Below are 23,490 nucleotides of genomic sequence, written 5' to 3'. Positions count from 1 at the left end.
CGAGGAAACACGAATGAGGGAAGGGAGAGCTTTCCTATTTGAAAAGAGGAGAACGAGGAGGTCATTTATCAAATGTTTGTTTCAAGGAAGAAAAATTAGCTTGGCAGGCACAGGCGAGGAAGTGTTAGTGGGATTTGAGCCCAGGCCAAATGTCGAACCAGAAGTTTTCTATAATGCAATGTACACAACATATGGGATGGATGGCAGAGACCATTTAAGATTTGTGTGAGGTTTAAAAAGATTTGCTGAATATGGAACTAAATCCATTTAATGTGGGTTCATTGGACCAATGGACGCATGATGTGTGAGGCATCCATGTTTTTTTGGTTTGTTTTCTGGCAACATTTCAAATTAAAACATGAAAAAGAATGTGAATGCAATAAACAAGTCAGACAAGGATAGTCACTGACCTTTTCTTTATTTTTAGACAAATATTAGTGTCTTGTATCATGGTAATTAGTTCAAGGTGTCATCAAATATCTGTAAGTCGAATCACAAACAAGCACTAGAATAATTAAGAACAAATAAGATGTTCACTGCTTGCCTCTCTCTTGATATAGGTGATTTCCAGGAAAGGCAGTCCAAAACCACAACAGTAAAGCAACTAGAAGCAACAATTAATTAGCGGTCCTACTAGCGAACGGTACAATCATTGATATATTAAAAAAAAAGATCTTTAAGCTCGACTTTCTGAGCAGAAAGAGGGAGGAAGAGGAAGACAGTAGTCAAAGGTTTCTCAGGAGAGGAGGAGGAAGTGTTTTGCGAGGGTCAGTCCTGTTTGTGCGTCTTTGCTGTCAAAGCCTCTCCTGCAGCAGCAGACGAGGTTAAGACTATAGGCCAGCCCTGCTCACACTGCTTCTCCCTCACACTGACAGCTCGCCCACACACACACACACACATGTAGACACCAGCACACCCAACATGCATTGTGTTCAACTTTACACTTTACCCCAATCCTCCTAATACCTCCTTTTTTAACCTATCTGCCCTTCCTCTCCATCTCCTCTTTTGTGTCTTCTGCTCTCCTTTTGCTTTAGTTTCTCATTGTTTTTCTCTTTCTATCTTTTTTCTTTCTCTCTCTCTCTCTCTCTCTCTCTCTCTCTCTCTCTCTCTTTAATTGGTCTCCGCTAGGTTAGTTTGGACAGGCCTATTCATCATAGCACTACCCTCAGAGACAAACCCTTAGGGATCGAGGGGGAGATAGACGGAGTCAGACGGGAGGGCGAGAGGGTCTGCCGCTTGTCAACCCACTCCTCTCCTCTTTTTTCCCTTTTTCCTCTCCTTTCTCCCTCCCTCCTTTTCCTCTGCTCAGTTTATAGATGTCAGTTTTGCAGAGGGGAGAGGGGGTGAGGGAGGTAAGGAGAGGGAGGGAAGGAATGTAGACACATTAGTTAGGCTATTAGTTCAACAAGCTGCTTCCATGCCTGTCAATGGTCCGACATCCACACATAGACGGACATGAACACACACACACACTGTACTCATATCTGACATTTGTTACATGTAGTATCGGTGTGAGAGAGTGATTGTGAGTGACGGGCCGAGGGGGGGAAAAAAACTTTACATGAAACCACGTGTCTCGTCATTTCTGGTGTCTGGGGGGCCTTAATGAGTGAAACACAGCCCATAAGCACCCTGTACAAGCCTCGCTCATCTTTACCACTGTCACTGCGTAATGCATCTCTGTGACTTTAGCCTGTGTGTGTGTGAACATAGACGCTTCTGTAAAGGGCAATGAGAGGCATGTAACGGCTCATTCTGTGAGGTCCAAATGTCTTCGGTGATAAGGTCAGACCACATTTTTTCACTGTAAGTGTGTCAGATAGTTTCTTCTCATTTGATGAGCCAACAGTAGGGAACAGCAGATGAGGATTGACATGCTTCCCTCCAACGCTGTGAAGATTTGCCCAGTTGTACAATCAAATGATTTAAAGATGACGATGGAAACAGGTGGCGATTTACATGTGAAAGTGGGTTTGAATCGGCCACGTGACATCTTAAAATGAAACAATTTCAGTTTGCATGCCCTGATCGCAGGTTGAAAAAGTCAATAGGTGATGGCTAGCTAACGTTTGACTTTTTTCAAATCATTATTTTGGGTCTAAGGAGCTTAAAAATGTCAAGTTTTATGCTATTTACAAGCTAAAGGTATTGATATATAGATACAGTAGATACAGTAGATAGATAGATAGATAGATAGATAGATAGATAGATAGATCTGAAATAGAAATAAAATAGCATTAAAAGTTTAAAATATATATATATATACGTGGATGTGGAAAATATACATGTGGAAATACAACTTTCCAGTAACAAATATAATACAGGATATTATTGTGCAAGTAATGGATTAAACAACAAAATGTCAGAGAAAGTGCCCTTCTTTTAAGTGAATGTTCCAACATCCCCAAATCTCTGCAATATGCTTGGTGAGTAAAATGTTATCATAACTTACTGTAATAGGAATTATGAAAAAATCTATGTAATTAGACCCTATAAAACGGAGTAATCCATTTTAAATGAATACGAAATGATTAATAACACATAGCATTCACTTGCTTGTTGCACATCTTCAGCGATGCTGCAGCAAAACACATAACATGGTATGAATGCAGGACAAATGCACTCTCAGTTAACAGAATAAAGCAGAAACAGAGCAAAGATGGCAGAGAGTTGGAATACAAACACAGCAGCAGTCATGAATATGCAACACGTGTATAAGCACGCTCGCGCTATCCTTTTCCTCTGTATGTTGTGTCAGCTTCTCTCTTTCTCCTCCTTCTGTTTGATTTAAAGGCCCTGCTCTCTCACTCCTAATATCTCTTCAGCATCTCCCCCACCCCTCTCTCCTTTATGAACCCCTCTTCACTAATCAGCTGAGGCCCAATTATGCTCAGTTGGCCCCACACCTCCTCCCTGCAGGGGCTCTGGAGGGCCAAAAAATACTGATGCTGACTGACGTTAATTTGCATGACTTCTTGGCCTCCATAAGTACCACTGTTGTCTGTCTCCTGCTCTTGTATAGGAAGCCAGAAGAGGAAGAGGAGGGGAGAGGGAGGAGAGGTAGAAGATGTCAATGCCTAGTGATGTTATGTAATCTGGAGAAATAGAAGGAGATTGAGGAGGGCAGAGGGTGTCGCACTGCTTTCTAACTAACTGAACACTGCTGAACCATTATTTCTCAAGCAGACATTGATCTGACAGATCAGACGTGAGCTCTGCCCCTAGATACAAACATTGTAACTCACAGTAAATGTTTGGACAAATTCCAGAAGTCTACAAGCATAGCTTTTAAAACTACAGCAGTGCAACTAATTTCTTTTGGATGCCTCATCAGTGTAGGAAGAATGTTTAAATAAAGGGCCTTTTTAGTTGATATTGTAAGAGACTGATTAGAAAAAGAAAAGGTAAAAACTAAAGCAGTAGTGGTCAAGATATCCTGAGCTCCAAAAACCCTAATTCCCATATTCCCAACTCAAAAGCATCTTGCTAAACACCATGGACTGAATAATACCTTTTAAACTCCATGACCCAGAGTATTTTTCAGACTTTACAGTGCTCCCACTAGAGCTGTTTCGTACTTCCCAGCAAAGTGACTTTGATATCCAAAGTTGATACAACACCTTTTGATTTAAAAAAAAAAATCAAACCAAGATACTTCAAACTTGTGGAATTGGTGTTTTTCAGCATAGGACAATTTATTAGCTTTTGGGACAAAGATTTGGATGGGGAAACGTGTGTGGAAGGGCCCACTAGAGCCCGCAGATTATGTTAGCCCCAGGCCCAACAAAAGGGATAATCAAGCCGTGATTGCTGCAAAAAAACTAATCAAACAATGATTGTTGAAAGTGTTTATACTTTCCCGTATGATGCATTATAACTCAACCTTATAGCTTATAGCGCTGTGTTTCATTGGCAAGGAAGCAGAATGAGTTTAAACAAACACACACACACACACACACACACACACACACACACACACACACACACACACACACACACACACACACCAGCATTCTGGTGTCCTGGGCAGACACCCAAGCTGCGGACAGCTCGGCCTGTGTCTCAAGCTGGGTTTGTGCTGTTTTCTGTGTGTGTGGCGTGTTGTCGCCATGTCGTGGCTTGTGTCCTATTATCACCCCTTTCCCCCTCCCTCCTCCTCCTTTCCACACACACACACACACACACACACACACACACACACACACACACACACACACACACACACACACACACACACACACACACACACACACACACACACACACACACACACACACACACAAACCCATCCTGGACTCGGCCAGCAGCCAAGACTGCAGCAGTGGGACTCTCCATTCACTCAGAGTGTTGGGGTGAGGAGGAGGGGGTTTAGCTTCGTCCTCCCCCTCTCCCCATCATATAGATGCCATAAGATGAGATCTGTCTCCCCAGGATGAAAGCTGCGCAGCAGGGTCACAGCGAGACACAACTAGCATCCTGCTCTGGAAGTCTCCGATTATCCAGGCTGATGCTGGGTGTTGAGGAATGTGGCTTTTTTCCAGCAATACACTGTGTGCCTGTGTACTGTTTGTATACATGTTGACTTTCACCAAAAACGTATACATTTGTAGCAAATGTATTTGACACGGAACATTTCACTTCCCAAAAATTATTTTTTATTCTGAAGGACCAATAAAATTATGGCAAATATTTACAAATAATTACTTCTTAGCTTCACATTACAGGTACATAAATGGAATAATTCACCAACAACAGTCACTCAGGTGGACAGATGGACAGGTACACTGAGTATGAAGAGATGCATCAAGAAAACTGCAATTTAATATTCCACAGTAAACTTAAACCCAAGAAATAAAATAACAATAATATTAACAATAGAAATGTGAAAAATATCAAATTCACCATTTATTTCCAGTTTTCTGAGCAAAATTGGTCACAATTCAGTAACAAAGAACTAAACAAAAAGAATGAAGGAGAGAAATCAAGTGATATGATATCTTTGGCAAATTCGCACTGCAGTAAAATACATTCAAATATTAAGACAACACACAACACACAAAGAGAAAAAACACCAAGTTTTGTTTGCAACTACTAGAAAATTGAATAAAAAACATACACATTTTCTTAAAGAAGCATTTCTTTTACTTTTTTTTTAAATCCTCCCCTCCGGAATATCTGAAGGCAATTCTTATCTTCATTTTGTGTTTGTATCTGTAACTCTTTTCTGCTATTTTATATGTTTTTTGTACAAGAATCTATTATTTAAAACAGGCATCACAGGCTTTGGTGAATGTTACAGATATGTTTTCTTTTTGTCTTGTTTGATTTAAAAGAATTGAGCAAGCTGTATTGTTGAAACCTAATTTGTCTTTGCAGTCTGATGTCTTTTGTTTATTCTTCTTTTTTTTTAACCAAAACGTTACGGATATAAATATCTCTTTAACACCCCAGATAGGAAGCCATGAACACAAAAGAAAACTCCAGATTGTTACACAAAAGGCCACAGTAAGGTGAAAAATCATGTTATCTTTTTTTTTGTTGATTGAAACATCTGCTTAAAAAGCACAGTGGATATTTGTAGGCTGAGTCCTGTATATGTTCTCCTCTTCCACAGTTGAATAATATTAAGATGTAGAGAACATTGTAACACTTCAGTATGAGATCTGTCCAAGGCCTAGTTATATCAGCAAGCATGAAACAGATTGTGCCACTAATTGCTGTCAAGATGTGATGCTGAAATCCCCTCAGGTTTTACGGAAGGCAGTAGTCATCTTCATGGATTCATATTGAGATACAGTCAGGCGGTGCGCACTCGGTGAGAAATCATAATAAAGAAAAAAACTAATTTGCATTTATTTCTGTTTCCTATTTGATTAGGAGCTGGGATAACAATTCAGGATGCAAATGCATTTTCATGCACAGTAAACTGTAGCAAAGCTGGAAATGAAATGTCTTTGTTTGATTTGAAACTAGTGTTGCTTTTAGTCTTAAATGCTTTACAGATACATGAAGAGAAAACATAATATGAGATGCAATCCCACAGAAAAATCTTGGTCAAATATACCGGCAGCAATATTGCCATTGAAACGAGCTCGCTTTGGCACAAACAACCTGCTTCATTCCTATGCAGAATTTCTGACAGGACAGGGAGCATCACGTCTGAATGGTCAAAGAGAAGTAAGAATAGGAGAGGAAAAAAAGGGATTAATAGGGCTGTCTGAAGAAAGAAGGGAGGACTTTTTGAGGAAGGTCACAGGCCCGTAATCAACAGAATAGTTTTAATATTCCTAATCCTGGTGGTGTAGCAGTGCTACAGGAGGGGAGATGAGAGGGGGGACGAGTGCATGCGATTTGATGAGATTAGGGCTGAGGGAGGGGGGGAAAAAAGATGGGATGAGCTTCTGATGGCACAGCAGGTTTGGCCTCCCCTGGGGAACACAGGGGCATGGAAGGAGGGGCGATCACTCCGCAAAGGACAAAGGGAGGGAGAGAGTGTGTCTGTACTTATATTTATGTGTAGTAGGGTGTGTGTGTTTGTGTGCGTGTGTGTGTGTATGGCCTCTGCCTGCCGTGCTTCCTACAGTACCACCCACAATGACAGTCCCCCCTGATCGCTGCAGTCAATGTCATGGCTGCCAATCGAAACAACTGTGGGCCAATGAGAACTCATTCTCTCCCCATGTGAACCAATTAGGTCAAAGCAATGGCAAGGCAAGCTGTGTCACTTTGAGATGCATAGTTAACAAATAATCCTGTTAACGTATGGCTGTATTCTTGGCTACGAATTTGGCTGTTTCGTGTCGAAGCGCCTCGCAAGCGGACACAGGAGGCACGACTGGAATCACCTCCTCAAGGAGAACGACTTTCAATCAATACTTCTTCATGTTTACAGTAATGTGTGTGTATGCGTGTGTGTGTGTGTGTGTGTGTGTGTGTGTGTGTGTGTGTGTGTGTGTGTGTGTGTGTGTGTGTGTGTGTGTGTGTGTGTCTGTGTGTGTCTCTGTGGTAAACGGGTGTCATTCAATTGTAAGATGCTCTTTTTGATGAAAAAAAAGCAATGATAATGATGAACAGAGTTGTAACATGTCTGTAGCTTATGTGGCTTATAAATACATTTTGTGCCTTTTTTATTCTTGTCAACGCAGTTGGTCCTACTGAGGGGCGGTTTACAACACATCTTGGTCCTGCTTGAATAATTCTCAAAACTGTATATTTCAGTCAGAGATTCGGTTAGAAAATGTGTTATGGGAGGATTATCAGAACATTAACTCAGGGAATGGTAAAACAATCTTGTTAGTAACTGAAGTTAGATAGAAAATCATATCAGACGGCTATTGGGTTAAAACAACAAATGTGTAAAGCTATGCTAACAGCTTTGTGACTGTATTTAGTGACAGAAAGGATTGATTTTAATGTAAACATGTTCACAAACACAATTCTAACAGGTCAATTGTATGCCATGTTTCCCATCATACAAGCATAAACTAAAGTATTGAAAAACCTTCACTGAAAACCACAAGCCAACCTCGTTGTAGCACTAAGTGAGTGCATAACCAAAGTACATTAGTACATTTTCTTGGAACCAGGAGTTTCTGTTTAAAATGTGCCAATCCATAATATAGCTGATACTATTCAAAACTCTGGACCTGCTGGTGTCACTAGAGGATAATAAGGGTTCATCCTCTGGGGAACATGAATGTTTAACACAATTTCATGGGAATCAATGAAACAGTTGTATGGCTAAATACATTAACCCTCCTTACAGGAATGTTGACTTTCATGACCATTTTTATGAATCTCTGACTGAAATGGTGCTGGATAAGGGCTATCTCCTTAGCAGAGCTGCAATGTTACTATTGGTAACCAGAGTTTGAATAACTGTCTGTTATTTATTCGTGAAAGGCTTTATATAAAATTGGCCATGTGTGCAGACTTTTGTTTAAGGAGTTGCAGGGAGGGACCATAAATCTTGTTTCAGTGATGCGTGGTCAGTCGGGGGGGAGTTGACATATAAAACTAAAGGCACTGTCCTTGTTTTCAGCTGGTGTGGTTCAGGTTCAATAATGCCTCAGAAAGACAGAAATAAGGAGAGGCTCCTGCTGCGATGCACGCTGGCAGCACAGCAGGCGAGCCTTCATAAGAATCTGCTTTAGAGTTGTGGATACACAACTTTTAAGGTTCACAAATGTAAAAGGATCCACTATCACAATTTTCAAAACCCAGTAACAACATAGATGGAGAAACTAACAGCTTTGTTCAGTGTTTATAGGTATTTTTCATTTAGCTAAATTGTATGTCTCACGCTGCAGATTTGGTGACTTCACTTGGTTGGCTAGTAAAACTACACAGTAGCAATGAAGCGCTACAGTCAGCCACACAGAACCAAAACAAACAAAAGATATGTAAACACTTGCAGACAATGGCTAAAACGACACCATACACCTCTTAGTTTTTTTTATCATAAAGAAAGTTTTATCACTAAAATCTAAATTGTGAAAAGTTGAAACTGCTATTGACATTGTGACGTATCTTCCTAATCACTGATTGCTGTACAAGTTTGAATGAACATAAATGAGACAGGAAGCTACGTACAGGTTTAGGAAGATATTTCCCTTTCACAAGATCAACACTGTGGGCCCTCACACATATAATACACTGATATCAGATCAGCACTGAGGGCTGGGTAACTGTGTCCTTCTGTCTGTACATGATGGGTAAGGCCTCGACCCTGGTGTCATACATTGTCACAGCGCAGAACTGATGTAGGAGACAAACAAAAATAAAAGTTTCACTTGTGTTTTCACGAACGCAATGCTTTTATAGAAACAATTTCAGGATGTCAAACAGCACAAGGACAAGCACTCAAAAGGGGCAGTAGAAGACGAAGAATTACTTAATGGTTCTAAAGGGAAGTCAAAAAAGTAAAATGGCACCTTTAAATGATGATTGAGTCTCTTTGTGCTTTTGTAGTTAGTCAGCCGATCCACTAGTGGGGGCCCATCTTTGGGGAGTTTAAAGAGAGAAATAGAAAGAGAGCGAGAGAGAGAGAAAGAGAGGGTGCCACTGCTTCCTGTCTTCACATCAATAATCAGGAAGCAGATACAAATGGCATCTTATTCAATGGCACCTGTGTCAACTGATACCAGGCAACAAACTATAAACAAGAAAATCGCAATCGGTTCATATTTATAAACAATACTTTTTTTCATATTGAAAGTTATTAAGATTTCATATTTCACTGCATCATCATCATCGTCATCATCATCATCACTATTCTAGCACAACAGCGTGAAACATAATTATAAATCATTACAGGCATTCACTCTCATCACGGAGTGCAGCGCAGAAAAGCTTCTTAATATATTACTCTGTGTCTCCTCCCATTATAAATAGCTCTTGTTCAGGACTAAATCTTGGCCGGGGAGGTAGGATAGCACCTTCCTGTACAATAACGCTCCCTGGTGGGTATGATTTTGGTCTGATGTGAACATGTACAGTTGTTATTTTACAGCAGAGGGCTCAGATTTTAGGCTGTGCTTTTACTGAAAGGCCTGTTGGTCAGTTACTGGGAAAGTGTGAATGGAAGTACTGATGTTAGATGTTCTGTGATACATTGGGATCTGGCTACAACCCCTGGGACTTAGCATTTGCTAAAGCTAACCCCCAATCAGCAGATATCCAATCAGAGCTTAGCAACCACAACTAGACATGGGAAGCCTGTCAAGCTTTGGATTTCTACACATGTTGAAGCAGTGTGCATGGAGCTGTAGAGATCCTCTGAAGGGTCAAGGTGATGATTGGTTGAACTAAAGGACATATTTGCTCAGTCTATATGACTGCAGGCTAGGAATGCTGTTTTGTGGCTACTTCGTTCTGAAGAAGGGAAAGCTTGACAGGTATTGCAACAGTAACTGAAGGGGCCGGTGCTTAGCGAACACTCAATTGTGAAGCTGAACACTGCCATTGGGAATGATGGTATCCCATCCATCAAGCATTGTGATCCCAAAGTAAATTTGTTGATTCTACAGTAAAGAGACTAGAATGATAATGATATGGGTGATTTTGGTCAAGTTATGTGAATTGGATTGTCTTTACTTCACCATAAAATGGCATAGAAAATTGATTGATTGATGTCGGGGGTTAAAAAGACTTGTTCTTTGAAAAAGGGATGTTGCTCTAATCAACTCAAATCAGTTCCTTGGAAATATTCTCATCCTGAAATCACATTTTACCCAGAAGATCACAATACAGTTTCAGTCACTGTTGCACACTTTGTCCACTGACTCCTTGGATTTGTAGATGATTGGATAGGGATGCCAAGCCTTGATATTTTACGGGAGATTCACTTGCTTCTGACCAGTCCTATCTCCATCAGTTATTGACACTGCCATGCCTGTGTCCTCATGGTAATGTATTACCAATAAAGAATGTCTGTTTTGCTGCCCAGCAGTGCGTTTGTTGGCTTACGTGTCAATCAAAGAAAATTCTAAATTCACTGACGTCAGAAATTTGAAATCTTCATTCTCATTGTCGTCCATGCGTAGACAGGTTTGAACTGTGCAGTGCTGGTGCTATCCGTCCTCTCGTCCCTCCTCTTCCTCTTCTCTTCATCCTCCTCTTCTCATAGTTGGTGGGGTCAGTGGCGGTCGTAGGCGGAGGCTGTTGCAGTGGCAGCAGGCCCCGCCCCCCTTGATGTACTGTAGTAGTACGGAGACCCTGAAAAGAAACACAGAAACAAATCATTTATGCAATTTCTTTTAAAAGAATATATTTTGATGAGTCCAGTTTATTGAAACTTCGGTTTTGTTTCTTCCATTTCTGGCCCTATTTCTATTGGTAATGATATTGTGCTTAACGGGTGGTGGTGACGTGGCTACAGCTGAGCCAACAGGTTCTTTAAAAACGGCATTATTACAATTTTGGGGGAAGCATAACAGGCTCTAATCACACTGACATATTATAACCTTAAAAAGTTGTTATGGTGAATGCCTACACTAACCTATCTGGCCACCTGACAAATAATAGTACACTACTACCTCCCTTTTAGCTCTCCACTAAGTCCTGGGGATAACATCTGGATATTTTGTTTTTTAACCAGTAATTTGCCTGCTATGTTCATATGCTTGTCTCTAACTTTGCTGGGTTTGAGCAGGTAACATACAGTGGTTTAACAGAGGTCTTTGCTGAAAACAGATGCATGCTACATGATATCTGGAAACAAGGTGGTATGAGTTCATCTAAAACGTAAACACGTGGAATAGCAACAAATAATCAGTTAAAAGATGCTGATGCTTCTTAGAGCTGCAAGAACATTACTTTACAAATTAATATGGTTAATCTAGGGACCCCCTTTAATGTTGAGCATAATAATGGACACGGAAACGTTCATTAACATGTGTAATTTTTTGGGGGGCATTCAAGTATTTTGATGTATTTGATTAATCGGTAATCTTCTGATAAATGTCATGTGTCGAATTTAAAAATACAATTAGTAAAGCTCACACAGGCACTAAGGGCAGCTAAGAGGTCCTTCAGGTGAGACACGGGACCTCAGGTGGGGACAGGAGGAGTCATTCATTAGACCAGACAGTATGCATTGCTGTGATATGCATGTGTTTCGAGGTGAGCAGTAACTGATATTTGTTACAGAGTTGTATATTGAACGTGTAAGAGTAACAGACTCTCAGTAGTACATATTGTTAGCCTTTTATCGGAGTTGTTCACGTTAAATTAAGAAATGTTTGAAACGGCGCTTCACCTGTTTGTATTACCCTCCGTAGATTAACCACTTGTAGCCTGCTACAAATAGTATTGTACTTGTGCAGTGTGTTTTGCGGTTTAACGGGCAAGCGGTCATTTTCAATTTAGTTTGTTAAATGTTAGTTTAAATGTTTATTGAGCGTTTCATTCATTGGCCCTAGTCGACAGTTTACCTTGGTGTGCGTGTGTTTTTTAATTTCCTGAATGAAAAGCAATAAAGAATTGTATTTTAAAACTATTCCCGCCTGGAAGTCCATTTTGTTTCAAAGTGTGCAACATTTGAATTTGTACGATTCTCGTGCTTCTATTCCTATATATACAGTCTATGTTCTATTCGTGTTTCTCACGACTTCTGCAGTTAACTTTCAAACTTCAATTGTACCTATATAAATGATGGTTAAAATGACAACAAAAAAAATCCCAGCTTCTAATATATCTTTTATAGCCGTTAACTACTTTTCTTTGATGAAATGTATTTTAAATCTGGAATGAGCAGGTTTAATTTTCTGTTAAGATGTATTTAACTTTTAATGTGAGTAGTGAAAGGCAGGTTAGAGATGACATGCAGATGAAGCTAATGACAAGTATACTTGTCATGTACAACAAATAAAATGGACTCGGGTCTACTTTCTGACACTCTTCTTTTGGTCTCACATGTTCACTCTTCTCTTTCACACCCACATACACACGTACACACACGTACACTATCTAAGTGACAGTATAAGCTGACACACTGAGTACAGCTCTACTACTGCTGATCCCTTGAGTCTATTCTCTCCTCAGGGAAGAGGTCAATTCAATACTGTAACCCCAAAGCCATATAGAAACCCACACATGCACACCTTTTATACACAGAAAAAACAGCACGACACACACACCTGTCTCTGTCACTTCCATCAATCAGCCCAGCTGTGTGTTGACAGGTTATGTCTGTCCACAGTCCAGGTAATCTCAGGAGGCTCTTCTGGGAAGTGAGGCATTAAGCCGGTCTGACAAACTATTTAGTCTCAGTCAAGACTTCAGATGCCCTTTCTACCCTTTTACCTTAAAAAAAAAAAAAAAAACTCCCCTTTCTTTTATTTGTAACCTCTTCTCTAAACCCCCCCTCAGTTTCACAGCTTCCCTGCCATCAATCCCAAACCTTTTCAGTGCATGTTGTCCTCGTATTATGTGGCAGCTCATCCGTTTTCATGCTAAATGTTGGGAGAATTCTGATTGTACTCTGCCAATATCAGAATAGCACATGATAACAAAGGCCCTACTGTTGCTGTGTACATGACAGGATGTATGATTACCTAGAAAAGCATCAGGACACACTGTTTTAGGCATATGATAGCTATGTGACAACGATTAACATCATGAATCAGCCTCTCTTGTATATAAGCAAGTGAAGGACACTGTTCGAGGAACTAGTTGTACCATATTCTCTATATGTGATGACTACTTCCATTCTTGCAAGGATAATAAATACATGTATCCTGATATTGAAGCTCAAGCCGGTGACGAGTGATATTTTCCTTACAGGGAACTTTTCCCTTTCTTCTATTCCCTTTCTATGCACCTCACCATTGCACCTCTGCACAGACTCATGAATCGTCACACGTTGCATATGTTGACTAGCTTTCTCTCTTTCTCCTCCTACCTTGCATCTGTCCAGCCTGGCTGGTGAAGAGACTGGAGGAGCAGCCGATTTCCGTTCCCAGGAGAGACCCGTAATCCTGCTGAAACACTGGGGATAGAAAGAAGGGGGGAGACGAGGTAAGGAGAGGAAGCGGGGGACACAGGTCAGCACAGCACTCAACCTTCTCACCTATTGACCTTTACACGGCCAGCCGCTGACCGCTTCACCTTTAAACGTGACCTCTAAAATGGCTCCCTAGATAATGACTTTGACACTGACTGATTTTGCCTCTGGGTTAATTGTCCCTCTCAGTTTCAAGATTTCATTATAACATTTGCAATTACGGGTTTTGAAGGCTAAAGAGATCCATGGTTTTTGGCATTAGGTGGAAGAATATGTACATTCATATCACATTATTGATATATATGATAAAAAAAATACATTTTCTGGAAAATCAACAGAGAATTCATAAATGGTTACAATTTTATTTTGTTCTTTTGGGCAAATCCAGTATATTTGACACCTGACAGACCCATTTCATTGCTTTTATGTAACAATCATACAAATCAAATACAGTAACACATAAAGCAGTGCTGCTTGTTGGTCTTTAATCCACAATGGCCTCATATCTCCATAGATATAAGGATTATGCTATACTAATGATATGGCAAAAATCTTTTCTGTTATATATCGTCATATCACCCACTTCTAATGCTAAAGCAGAAGGCACATTGAAGTTTTAATCATTTAACAGAAAATAAACATTTTTCTATATTGCGGGTGCTGGATTTTGCCGTCAGACCTGCATGGGTTGTCTGAAAACTTGTTTTTAAGACTGACGTAACATTACCTTCCAAAGGATTATTTAATTTGAGTCTATAAGCAATATTGCCTGCTCATTGTAGTCTGGCACAGTGCTCGTGGCAGTATGGTCTGATCTCTTTCTCTCTCGCTGTCTTCCATTTTTATTCAGATCCATTCACAACCCAAATTGCCAGTCTTTTAAATCATCTTTTCACAGAACCATTAGTATGTCTATGATGAATTGTACTGTACGATACAATACAGAAAGAAATGTAATGTCTTGAAAAAAAATGAGTGGAGCATGAAAGATACGGCATATTACAAGGGAGTATTAGAGAGGATGGAACTGTGATGTGAGGTAGAAGGAAATGAAATTCATTGATACAATTATTGATCTATTTCTGGTTGGTAGAACTGGGTGCAGAGATATGAGAAACACCTACCTAATAAGCTGGGGTTAGGAAATCTCCACGATTCGTTGTATGTGGAATACTGGGGATGGGAGTATGGACTGCCAGAAAAATCTCCCCCTGAAAAAAACATAGACAAGAAACGGAGCATGTTTAAACACAACAAAGAATAAGAAGGATGATCTTGTTTTTTTTACCTTTCCCTTGTGAAATCGAATGCTAAACCTTTGTTGGTTTTAATCTTTGAATTTGAATTTTTCCGAGCCTTTGACTTTTATTTTGCGTTACCCGATCCAGCTGTATTTAAGTGCTTGTTAGTTTCTCAACCTCATTAAAATATTTTAGTATAAGTGAATGCTCTCAACACCTATTGAACATACCTGTACTAAACGCCCTATCATATCTGGAATACTTGGGTGCATGTGAATGAAATGACAGCAGCAGTTGTTATTTTAATGACAAATGGTAATGGCAAATTCGTCATGTAGTTTGAGGATTTTTGCTTATAATGAAGCTTTAACCAGGCGTTAGTTTTCTGCAGAATGATTTGCAGACTGGTTGAGGAGCTGAACAGGAGATCTCACTGCAGTGGTCCTCTCGTTTTGTGGATGATAGCATAGCTTTTCTCCCTCATTTACTACTTACTGTCTGGGGTCTACTCTTCCTCTTGTCTTCCCTTCACCCCTTTTTCTCTCTCGTCCTCTGGCCCACCAGACTACAGCCCACCCGTCACCCTTCACATCAAAACAACATTGCTCCCCATTTCTTCTCCTCTATTTAAAAAAAGAAATGTGTACACATCTCTCTGCTGACTTGCTCTCTTTTTTTCCACTCTTTTGCTCTTTCTTTCTCTTCTCCTGAACCTTCACTGCTCCCGGGGGATCCCTCTCCCATAGCTGACAGTCACAGACCCTGATGCCCCCTCCCTCTAACCCTCTCCCTCTCGTTCTGTCGGTTCTGCCTCGCTGCTCCTCTACACCCCCTCTGAGTGTCAGCCCCCCTGCTGCAGGGAGAGAGAGAGACAGAGAGGGAGAAGAAGAACAGCAGAACAGAGTTGCTTGCTTAATGAAGGTATGATATTAGACAGAGCGGACAAAAAGGAAGATAATTTGCCTGAGAAGTGCTGAGATAAAACAAGGCGAAGCTGGAGAAGCAAAGTTGAGAGATTATCTCTTCCACTCACTCCAGTCAGCTCAAGGATTCAGGCAGCTTCGAATATTCACTGAGAAGAATTTAGATGTTGAGACTGTTTGTGTGGGTGTGTGTGTTTGTATATACAACCCAACACATTTTCTGGTTCCCACTACCCTTTGTGTGTGTGCTTATGTGTGTGGATGTTTAGCTGCGTCTGTCAGGTGGGGTCGGGATGCGGTCTCCATGGCATCCCTGGGTGCGAACATCTTCCCCTTGTCATCACCGTTGTGACGGCAACGTGTCAGGTTGTTTAGGAAAAGGGGGGGTGGTGGAAGGAAGGGTGAGGACGCTCAGGGGTCTCCCTCGTGTAGCTTAGTGTCAAGGTCGCATCACACACACATACACACTCACACACACTGTTGGAACAAAACACACAAGCTCACAAACAATCGCATGCCATCACACATAAACATACACCAACCCCTTACACACACACACACAAATATGCTGTCAAACCTGAGGACAGGACGGGGTGAGCGCAGGGGGACAGGGCGACAGGGTTACCCATCTTTAGACGTGCTGTTCCTACATGTCCGCTGAGAGTGTGTGTGTTTGTGTGCTTGTCAGCCTAGGAGTGTGTGTGTGTGTGTGTGTGTGTGTGTGTGTGTGTTACAGTGAATGATTGGGAATACACTGAGACAAGAACTTGTAAACAACATCATTTTGACTTTGTCTCACTGCCTCTGTTGCTTTGTGTTTTACCGCTTTATTATCTTCAGTATACTAAACCTTGACCACCACTGCAATGCACTTTGAGAAAGAGAGAGAGAGAAAAGAGAGAGGAGGAGAGAAAAGGAGGAGAGACAGAAGAAGAATGGAGATCCAGGATTGAAACACAAAAGCAGCGTAGAAGGCGGAGTGGAAGGGAATGAATGAATTAGTCGTGGGTCACTGGTGATTCTCATTAAAAACAAATTACTAATGTTGAGGAGGGACAGCTGTGCTACTGTGGCTGCTTTCTAATGATACACAGAGAGACACACCCACGCAAACACACATACACACACATACGCTCAGAAACACACACACACGCCACCCCCTGGGAGCACTGTCAGCCATGGTGTGTAGACAGACAAGAAGGAGGAAGTGGCTAAGCTAAGTACACCTCCTAAAGGTACACACACATCCATCGGGAATTCAAACCGATATGTATTTAGTTAAAGATCTGCTAAGTGATGGGTGGCAAGAAATGACAGAATAAATGTAACTTTTGGTAGCGAGAAACGGGAACATTGAAACTGTATGTGTGGTGTGCGTTTCGTGGCACTCACCTGGTACCATGCCAGTTAGGGAGGGGGTGGAGTAGCTGCCCTGTCCAGTGGGAGGAACATGAGGAGGGTAGCCTGGCAGAGTGGTGCTGGCTAAGTCTCGACCTGTAATCAAACACACACATATATTTGTAGGTTGTAGCTCTATTAATTCTGCTAGTTCCTAACTTTTAGTGTCCTATATTAAACCTGCCATAAACCAATATATTTAGTACATTCACTGATACCAGTCCAAAACTATGTCTTCAGATGTTTGGTCCTGTATGAACCAACGTCTTAAAACCCAAATTCAGTCACCTTTTTGATCATTAAATGTAAGAAACTAGGAGGAGCTCTGACACTTGCTTTAAAGTTTATATTTCTTATTCAGATGTGTGCTTGTCTGCAGTCAATCAGCTAATTGAATAATGGATTCATCGATCTAGAAACAAAACGTTTTACATGAGCTGATTTTTATATCGAAATTTAAATTAATTAATTGACTTTAGGAAATAAGTTAAAAACACGCGTTAATGTAATATATAAATAATACTTTTACTGAGACATCATCATTTAGCCATGTTCACTTCACACTGATGTTTTAGCAGATATAGCACAGGTGTAATCAACAACATTCACGTAATAAGTATTCATTCTACTTGCTATACCTGTTATGCTATGAAAAAGTGTGAAAAGTTTAAATTTGGTTTCATACAGGATCTTTACTGAAATTCTAATGCAGAAGCACATTTTGGATGTCCCTCTTTCTTTTGTTTATTATTTCCTCGTTTTCTATCCGCTGACATCTATTAATTTACCAACTCCCCCTTCTCTCGTTACCACCATCTCCCCCCTCCTTCCTCTGTCTGTCACCTGGTGGGTAGGATATATAACTGCATTAGACTACATGACAGTGTGTCGGCCCGAATCATTTCTCTATGTTTGCACGCAGTAGACATTGGGAGTGCGTGAAAATGGAGCCCTCCATTCATCATCATCATACGTACATACACACACTCCTGCATCGACACCCACCTCCTCCCTGCCCCCTGCACACACACATTTATCATCATCATAAACAGCTCAGATGCTAACACCATCAATCCCATTCACTTCCCCTCCACTTAACCACCGCTAACTAACTGAAAGGAGGAGCAGGAGGAGCTGGGAAATAGAGAGGAGAACATACAAGACAAGGAGAAGGGAGAGATGGTGTGAAACACAACAGACTAAACTGGGATTTCATTTCTTTCCATTACTGGGAATAGAACAAGACCTATTTGGCTGTGCTGATTTATCAGTTGTTATTATTAGTTTATGGCAAAAATATCATAATGTGCGAATATATGTTGTACAATAATCTCTATTAAACAGTTACCTACATATAAATGCAAATTAAGGCACAGGTCAAGATTAAAGTCACAGAAATGTAATGCTTTTCTTTTTTAGTCAGTGTAGTATTGACTGTTTACACTAAATGTAGGCAGTCTTTGGTGAAAGTGAAAAGCAAAAGATGCGGAATGCATTTCCTAGTTTGCAGTTTTGGTTGGTCTTGTTTCAATTTACAAAGTTAAACACATATTTTAAAACTTAAACTCTAGTGCAGTTAACTTGTAATTTCCGTATGTTTTTTTGTAGGAGACATGGTCTGAAATTGACTGCAAATAATAATTGGCACAACAAATAGAAAGGCTTGGCCCGGTATACGCCTGCCTCACCGGAACCCCATCAAATATTGGTTGTTTTCTTCAGAGGCTAATGGTTACCATGTTCATAACCTTAGCGTGTTAAAATGTGTTAACTTACCGGTAACACTAAAGTACGGCTGAAGGAAATATTTTGTCATTAACAAAAGTATAAGAGACATCAGATGTTTTCATGGTGGCTCTACAGAAAAGCTCAGACGTGGCTAAAATGGCCTTTTATTAAAAAGGTTTATGTGTTATACGCTTGCCTCGCCGGTACAAGTACAAATCAGCAGATTTATATAGTCTCTTCCCCTCCTTAGTATACTTGTTTCTCTCTCACAGATCCCCTCTTTACTACAGCCTCCTCTGTCCCTCTCCGCCTCCTCTCTCCTGTCTCAGTGTAGTAAAGTTCTTCTCTGTGTTTGACGCGACAGCGAGGCATTAGTGCAGACGGGCTACTCATCCGCTCGGGGTCAGTGCACAGGGCACGGAGGAGAGGGAGGAGAGGGTGGACGCGAGGAGAGATGGACTCTCTACAGCCCAACTTAGAGGGGGCAGACAGGGCCAGATCCTCAGTGGTGTGTGTGTTTGTGCTCTGTCTGTGCACGCAGTATATTTGTGCATATGTATGCCAGTTGTGTTGATGTATCTGCTCTCCAAAGCTTTTCCGTAGAGGTCAACTAACAAGTACAAGTCTCCTCCATGCTCACTTGCAGCTACATGAACACGCATCGTCTGCCTCCCTTTCTCTTTTACTGTCGTCCTATCTTACTCTTCCCCATCAAACAGCCATCAGAACAACATATGTCAAACCTGGAGGGATTTGGGAGTGTACAGTGTGTCCTTTTGCACTTGAGTAGAGTAGGTGAGGTTGAGACTAAAACGAAAATGCCCTAAAGATTTGGAAAAGCCTCAGAAAGGAAGATTGAATGTGTAAATGTTGCTTTACAGCGTGTCCAGAGTATCAACACGTCAAGGGTGCAATAACATTGCGTCAAACACACAGACGTCTGATCCCCTAGAGGGAGCTCTATTCTGAGGGAAAAGACAGGCAGGAAATGCATGCATAATATTAAGAAGGTGTGTGTGTGTGCGTGTGAATACGAATGTGTGTTTGCATGCATAAGCAGAAATGGAAATGTTATCTCTCTCTCTTCTTTTCTGTGTCTCTGTCTTTCTCCTTTGACTTGAGCAGGTAATATTCCTCTGTGGTTTCAAAGGGCAAAAAAAGAGCCCATTCCCAGATATCCCAAATTCCCAGCTCTATGATTCCCCTCATTATAGATGGGAACGTCAAAGCCTCTGCCAAGTGCTCCCAGGTCTACTCTTAATTAACCACTGCCTCTCCCAGCGCCCCTAAATGGAGACGGAGGAAGAGACAGGGCTCTCACTTTTCCTCTATCCTTCCACCTTTCTCTTCCTTCCGTCCTCTGGGCTCTTCACCTCTCCTGAGATCCAAAGCACTGATATCTTTAAACGGGCTCAATCACATAGAGGCCATGTAGCTGCTGAGGTAGACGGTATGTAAATATCAATCATGGTATTTTTCATATAATGCTATTGTCAGGTCTGTGCACTATAGATTAATTTAAAGTGGACCTACTGTATCATGCTATATTTGAACAATATATTGTAGGGCCATACCTATATAAAGTATATAAATATAGTTTTTTTTTCAAAATACCAAACAGATCCTGCATTTTAGCCATGCCTCATTTCGCTCCATTTGCTCTTTTTCCAGCCCTGTTTTTGCAGGGGGCTGATTCTGTGAGCTGCAGCTGACCACGTCCCCCTGCAGGAGCGGAGAGCGTGCTCTGATCAGCTGCTGGGCTGTCAGAAGAGGGGGGAGATCTCCGCTCTCCGTGTTTTATTATATTATTATATACTGTAGAGTCGTTATTCATTTGTTTTAAAGCTCAATAAATAACAAAGAAGACCTTTGACCGGCACTTTTCTAATTTTGTCCGGAAGATTTAAACTTTAACGGACATCTTGAACGGCGAAAAAAAACCTAACTGAAACTCTGCCGCACGGTCCCCTCGTTCCTTGGAAGAGGCGGAGAGGTGGGTGTTTGTCATCTGCTGGTGGACTAACCGGAGAGAATTACAGTGCTTGCCTCGACGGGGAGGGATTGCATTGAATTACAGCAGCAGGAGCAAACGCTTGCCTCGGGGAGGGAGAAAAAGAGCCACAGCGAAGAATAAACAGAAGGGCAACCATGGCAACCATGCGCGGGAAGTCTTCTTCGCTGCTTTTGTGGCAGACTACAGCGCCACTTACAGGCCTGGCATATGTACTACAGCGTCTCCAGCGCTTTCGAGCGGCAATGGCCGTGGCCCAACCCCACATTCCCCTGATAGGTGGAGAGTTGGCCCAATAGCCGTAGCGCCACCGTCCTGATGTCAGTAACGTGTTCAAATCTGGATCAGTTTTTATCAGATCCGTTGCAGCCCCGTTTTTAGAGATTTGGGTATGGAGGAAAATAGAGAGGGTTGTGTTTTCTGACACTTGGTGAGTTCCCTGGAACACCGGGGACACATATTCATGTATAAAAGACGTACAAAAGTGCATTTTGCATGATAGGTCCCCTTTAATATAATTTATAAATTATATGTAATTAGTTATGATCAGAATCAGGGCAATGAAATGAATCACATTATAGACAGACGAACGGACAGACAGATTGTGTTAGCCTGCCATTTGGGAAGCTTGCAAATGTATATTCTCACCCAATGTCTGACTTTTCATCTTTATTAATTAGCTAAATAAAGCCTGTTCTGTTAGGTTGACATTTGTTTTTTATTAGAATTTACTAAAGTTATGAAAAATGTGTTTGACTTTCCGGTCTCTTACCATAGGTGAAATATAACCACACTTGACTTCAAACTCACATTGCTGACTATGCTTCACACATTTTTTACTATTTATTTATTTGACAGGTAGAAATGTCAGAGGGAAAGAGAGAAAGGGTGGTACCATAAACAACAATGATACTGAGGAAGAAATTGAACCTGAGATGTTGTAGTTATATGCACTCTTATCACTTATATCTTATTCAATTTTTAATTGGTTAGCAAAAAGTCTATTTCAGAGCATGAGTGAAGTTAAATGGTGGATATTTTTCTTACCTGGAACAAGTGAATAGGACTGTGGACCCGACACGCTGGCTCCTAACTCCGCCCCTGTACCAGGATTACCCAAACTGTTCTTCATCTCGTCCAGTCCTCCCGCTAGTGAGGCCATGGACGAATAATCTGACGTCTGAGCAGAGACAGGAAGTGGAGAAAGAATAGAACAGAATTAAGAGAATAAATCCATGACCTTTTATGTTCAATACAACATGAATACAGTGCTGGATGTTGCTTACAGCTGTGATCAATCTGTTTGTTATTTCCTGCTACATTTCCAACATGCTGCCCCTTCCTTAAAGCAAAGAAGCTTTAGTAGGAACACATACACACACATACACACATACAGAAAAACACCTACAGTGGAGTTTATTGATCTGTTTACAAAGACAGGGATTTACTGTACAACCAAGTCCAACAGTCTATAACCACACGATCAGCTCGCTCTTTCTCTTTCTCTCTCTCTCCCGCACACACACACACACACACACACACACACACACACACACACACACACACACACACACACACACACACACACACACACACACACACACACACACACACACACACACACACACACAGGCATCATAGACTATGGCTAACATAAAGCCTCTTGTCTCCCCAGATACCAACAACAATAAGAACCGTGATCATCTCAACACACGTACACTCAGCTTCCCAGTGCACAGTGAGCACACACACACACACACACACACACACACACACACACATACACACATAGATGTAAAAAACATATAGAGAAGAGGATACTGAAGTGACAAACCAATATCTAGTTATCTACTTGTAACTCTTTTGATAATATGTTCACTTGATTAATGAAAATATAGAATGTTATAGATTTTAATGAAGCCTGCTTTATACAAATAGTTGGATAGTATTTATGGTGGTATCTCAACATGTTTCTTTGGATACTTGCAGTACCAAAACAAATATTGCCAATTATAAAATGCTGAACATTTTACAATCTGTTCATGAAAAATATATCTATTGTCTATATAGATCATGACCTTAATGCAGACAGAGTAATGGAAACTGTCCGCTCACCTGTGTCTGACCCTAACATCGAGCCATGACCCATCAATCCTCATCTCTTATCCAGATCTGTGTGTGTGTGTGGAGTGATTTAGAGTGATAGCATTGACAATGATGACCAGCTATATATAGATTAACCACCAATTCTAAGGGGCCGCTCAGCTCTTGATGGGTAAATGACCTGCCTGCTGACTATGATTGTGTATGTGAGATTTTATGTGATTTTTCTTCATTTGTAAATCTTTTCCTATAGAAGAAAATGGAGAAACACTCTTAAGCTTGGTGTTTCTCTTCAAGCAATATCGAGGTGCTAATGCTACCGTGTTTCTAAAAACAAGGAAATAGGAGGCAATGACATGTCACAGTCAAACAGCTGGTAATATAAAACAAAAGTAGGACATTCATACTACAAGTATTGTAAATTATTTTTCTCATTCAAAATGTTTCGTTGAATTCATTGTCAGTGACAATGTTGCTTTTGTAATCACAAAAAGTACAGTATATGTAGCTACTTACTGCACAAACTGAGGAAATACTGTGTGTGTGTGTGTGTGTGTGTGTGTGTGTGTGTGTGTGTGT

The 23,490-nt window shown here is 40.9% G+C and overlaps 1 protein-coding gene across 4 annotated transcripts in view; it reads right to left on the bottom strand.

The window, feature by feature from the left end:
• Window positions 1–4,641: 4,641 nt before the first annotated feature.
• Window positions 4,642–23,490, bottom strand: part of pax5 (paired box 5) — a 52,480-nt gene continuing 33,631 nt past the window's right edge. For all 4 annotated transcript variants that reach the window (XM_034120664.1, XM_034120666.1, XM_034120665.1 and 1 more), the window contains exons 7-11: window positions 21,856–21,988; window positions 17,064–17,165; window positions 14,632–14,718; window positions 13,406–13,492; window positions 4,642–10,719 (exon numbers count right to left, since the gene is read on the bottom strand). In XM_034120664.1, the coding sequence (XP_033976555.1) occupies window positions 10,640–10,719; window positions 13,406–13,492; window positions 14,632–14,718; window positions 17,064–17,165; window positions 21,856–21,988 (489 nt within the window). In that variant the 3' untranslated portion in view covers window positions 4,642–10,639. The remainder of the gene's footprint in view (window positions 10,720–13,405; window positions 13,493–14,631; window positions 14,719–17,063; window positions 17,166–21,855; window positions 21,989–23,490) is intronic.

Source organism: Trematomus bernacchii, unplaced genomic scaffold (genome assembly GCF_902827165.1).
Source record: "Trematomus bernacchii unplaced genomic scaffold, fTreBer1.1, whole genome shotgun sequence".
NCBI lineage: Eukaryota > Metazoa > Chordata > Actinopteri > Perciformes > Nototheniidae > Trematomus > Trematomus bernacchii.
This window is presented reverse-complemented; position numbering and strand designations above follow the sequence as displayed.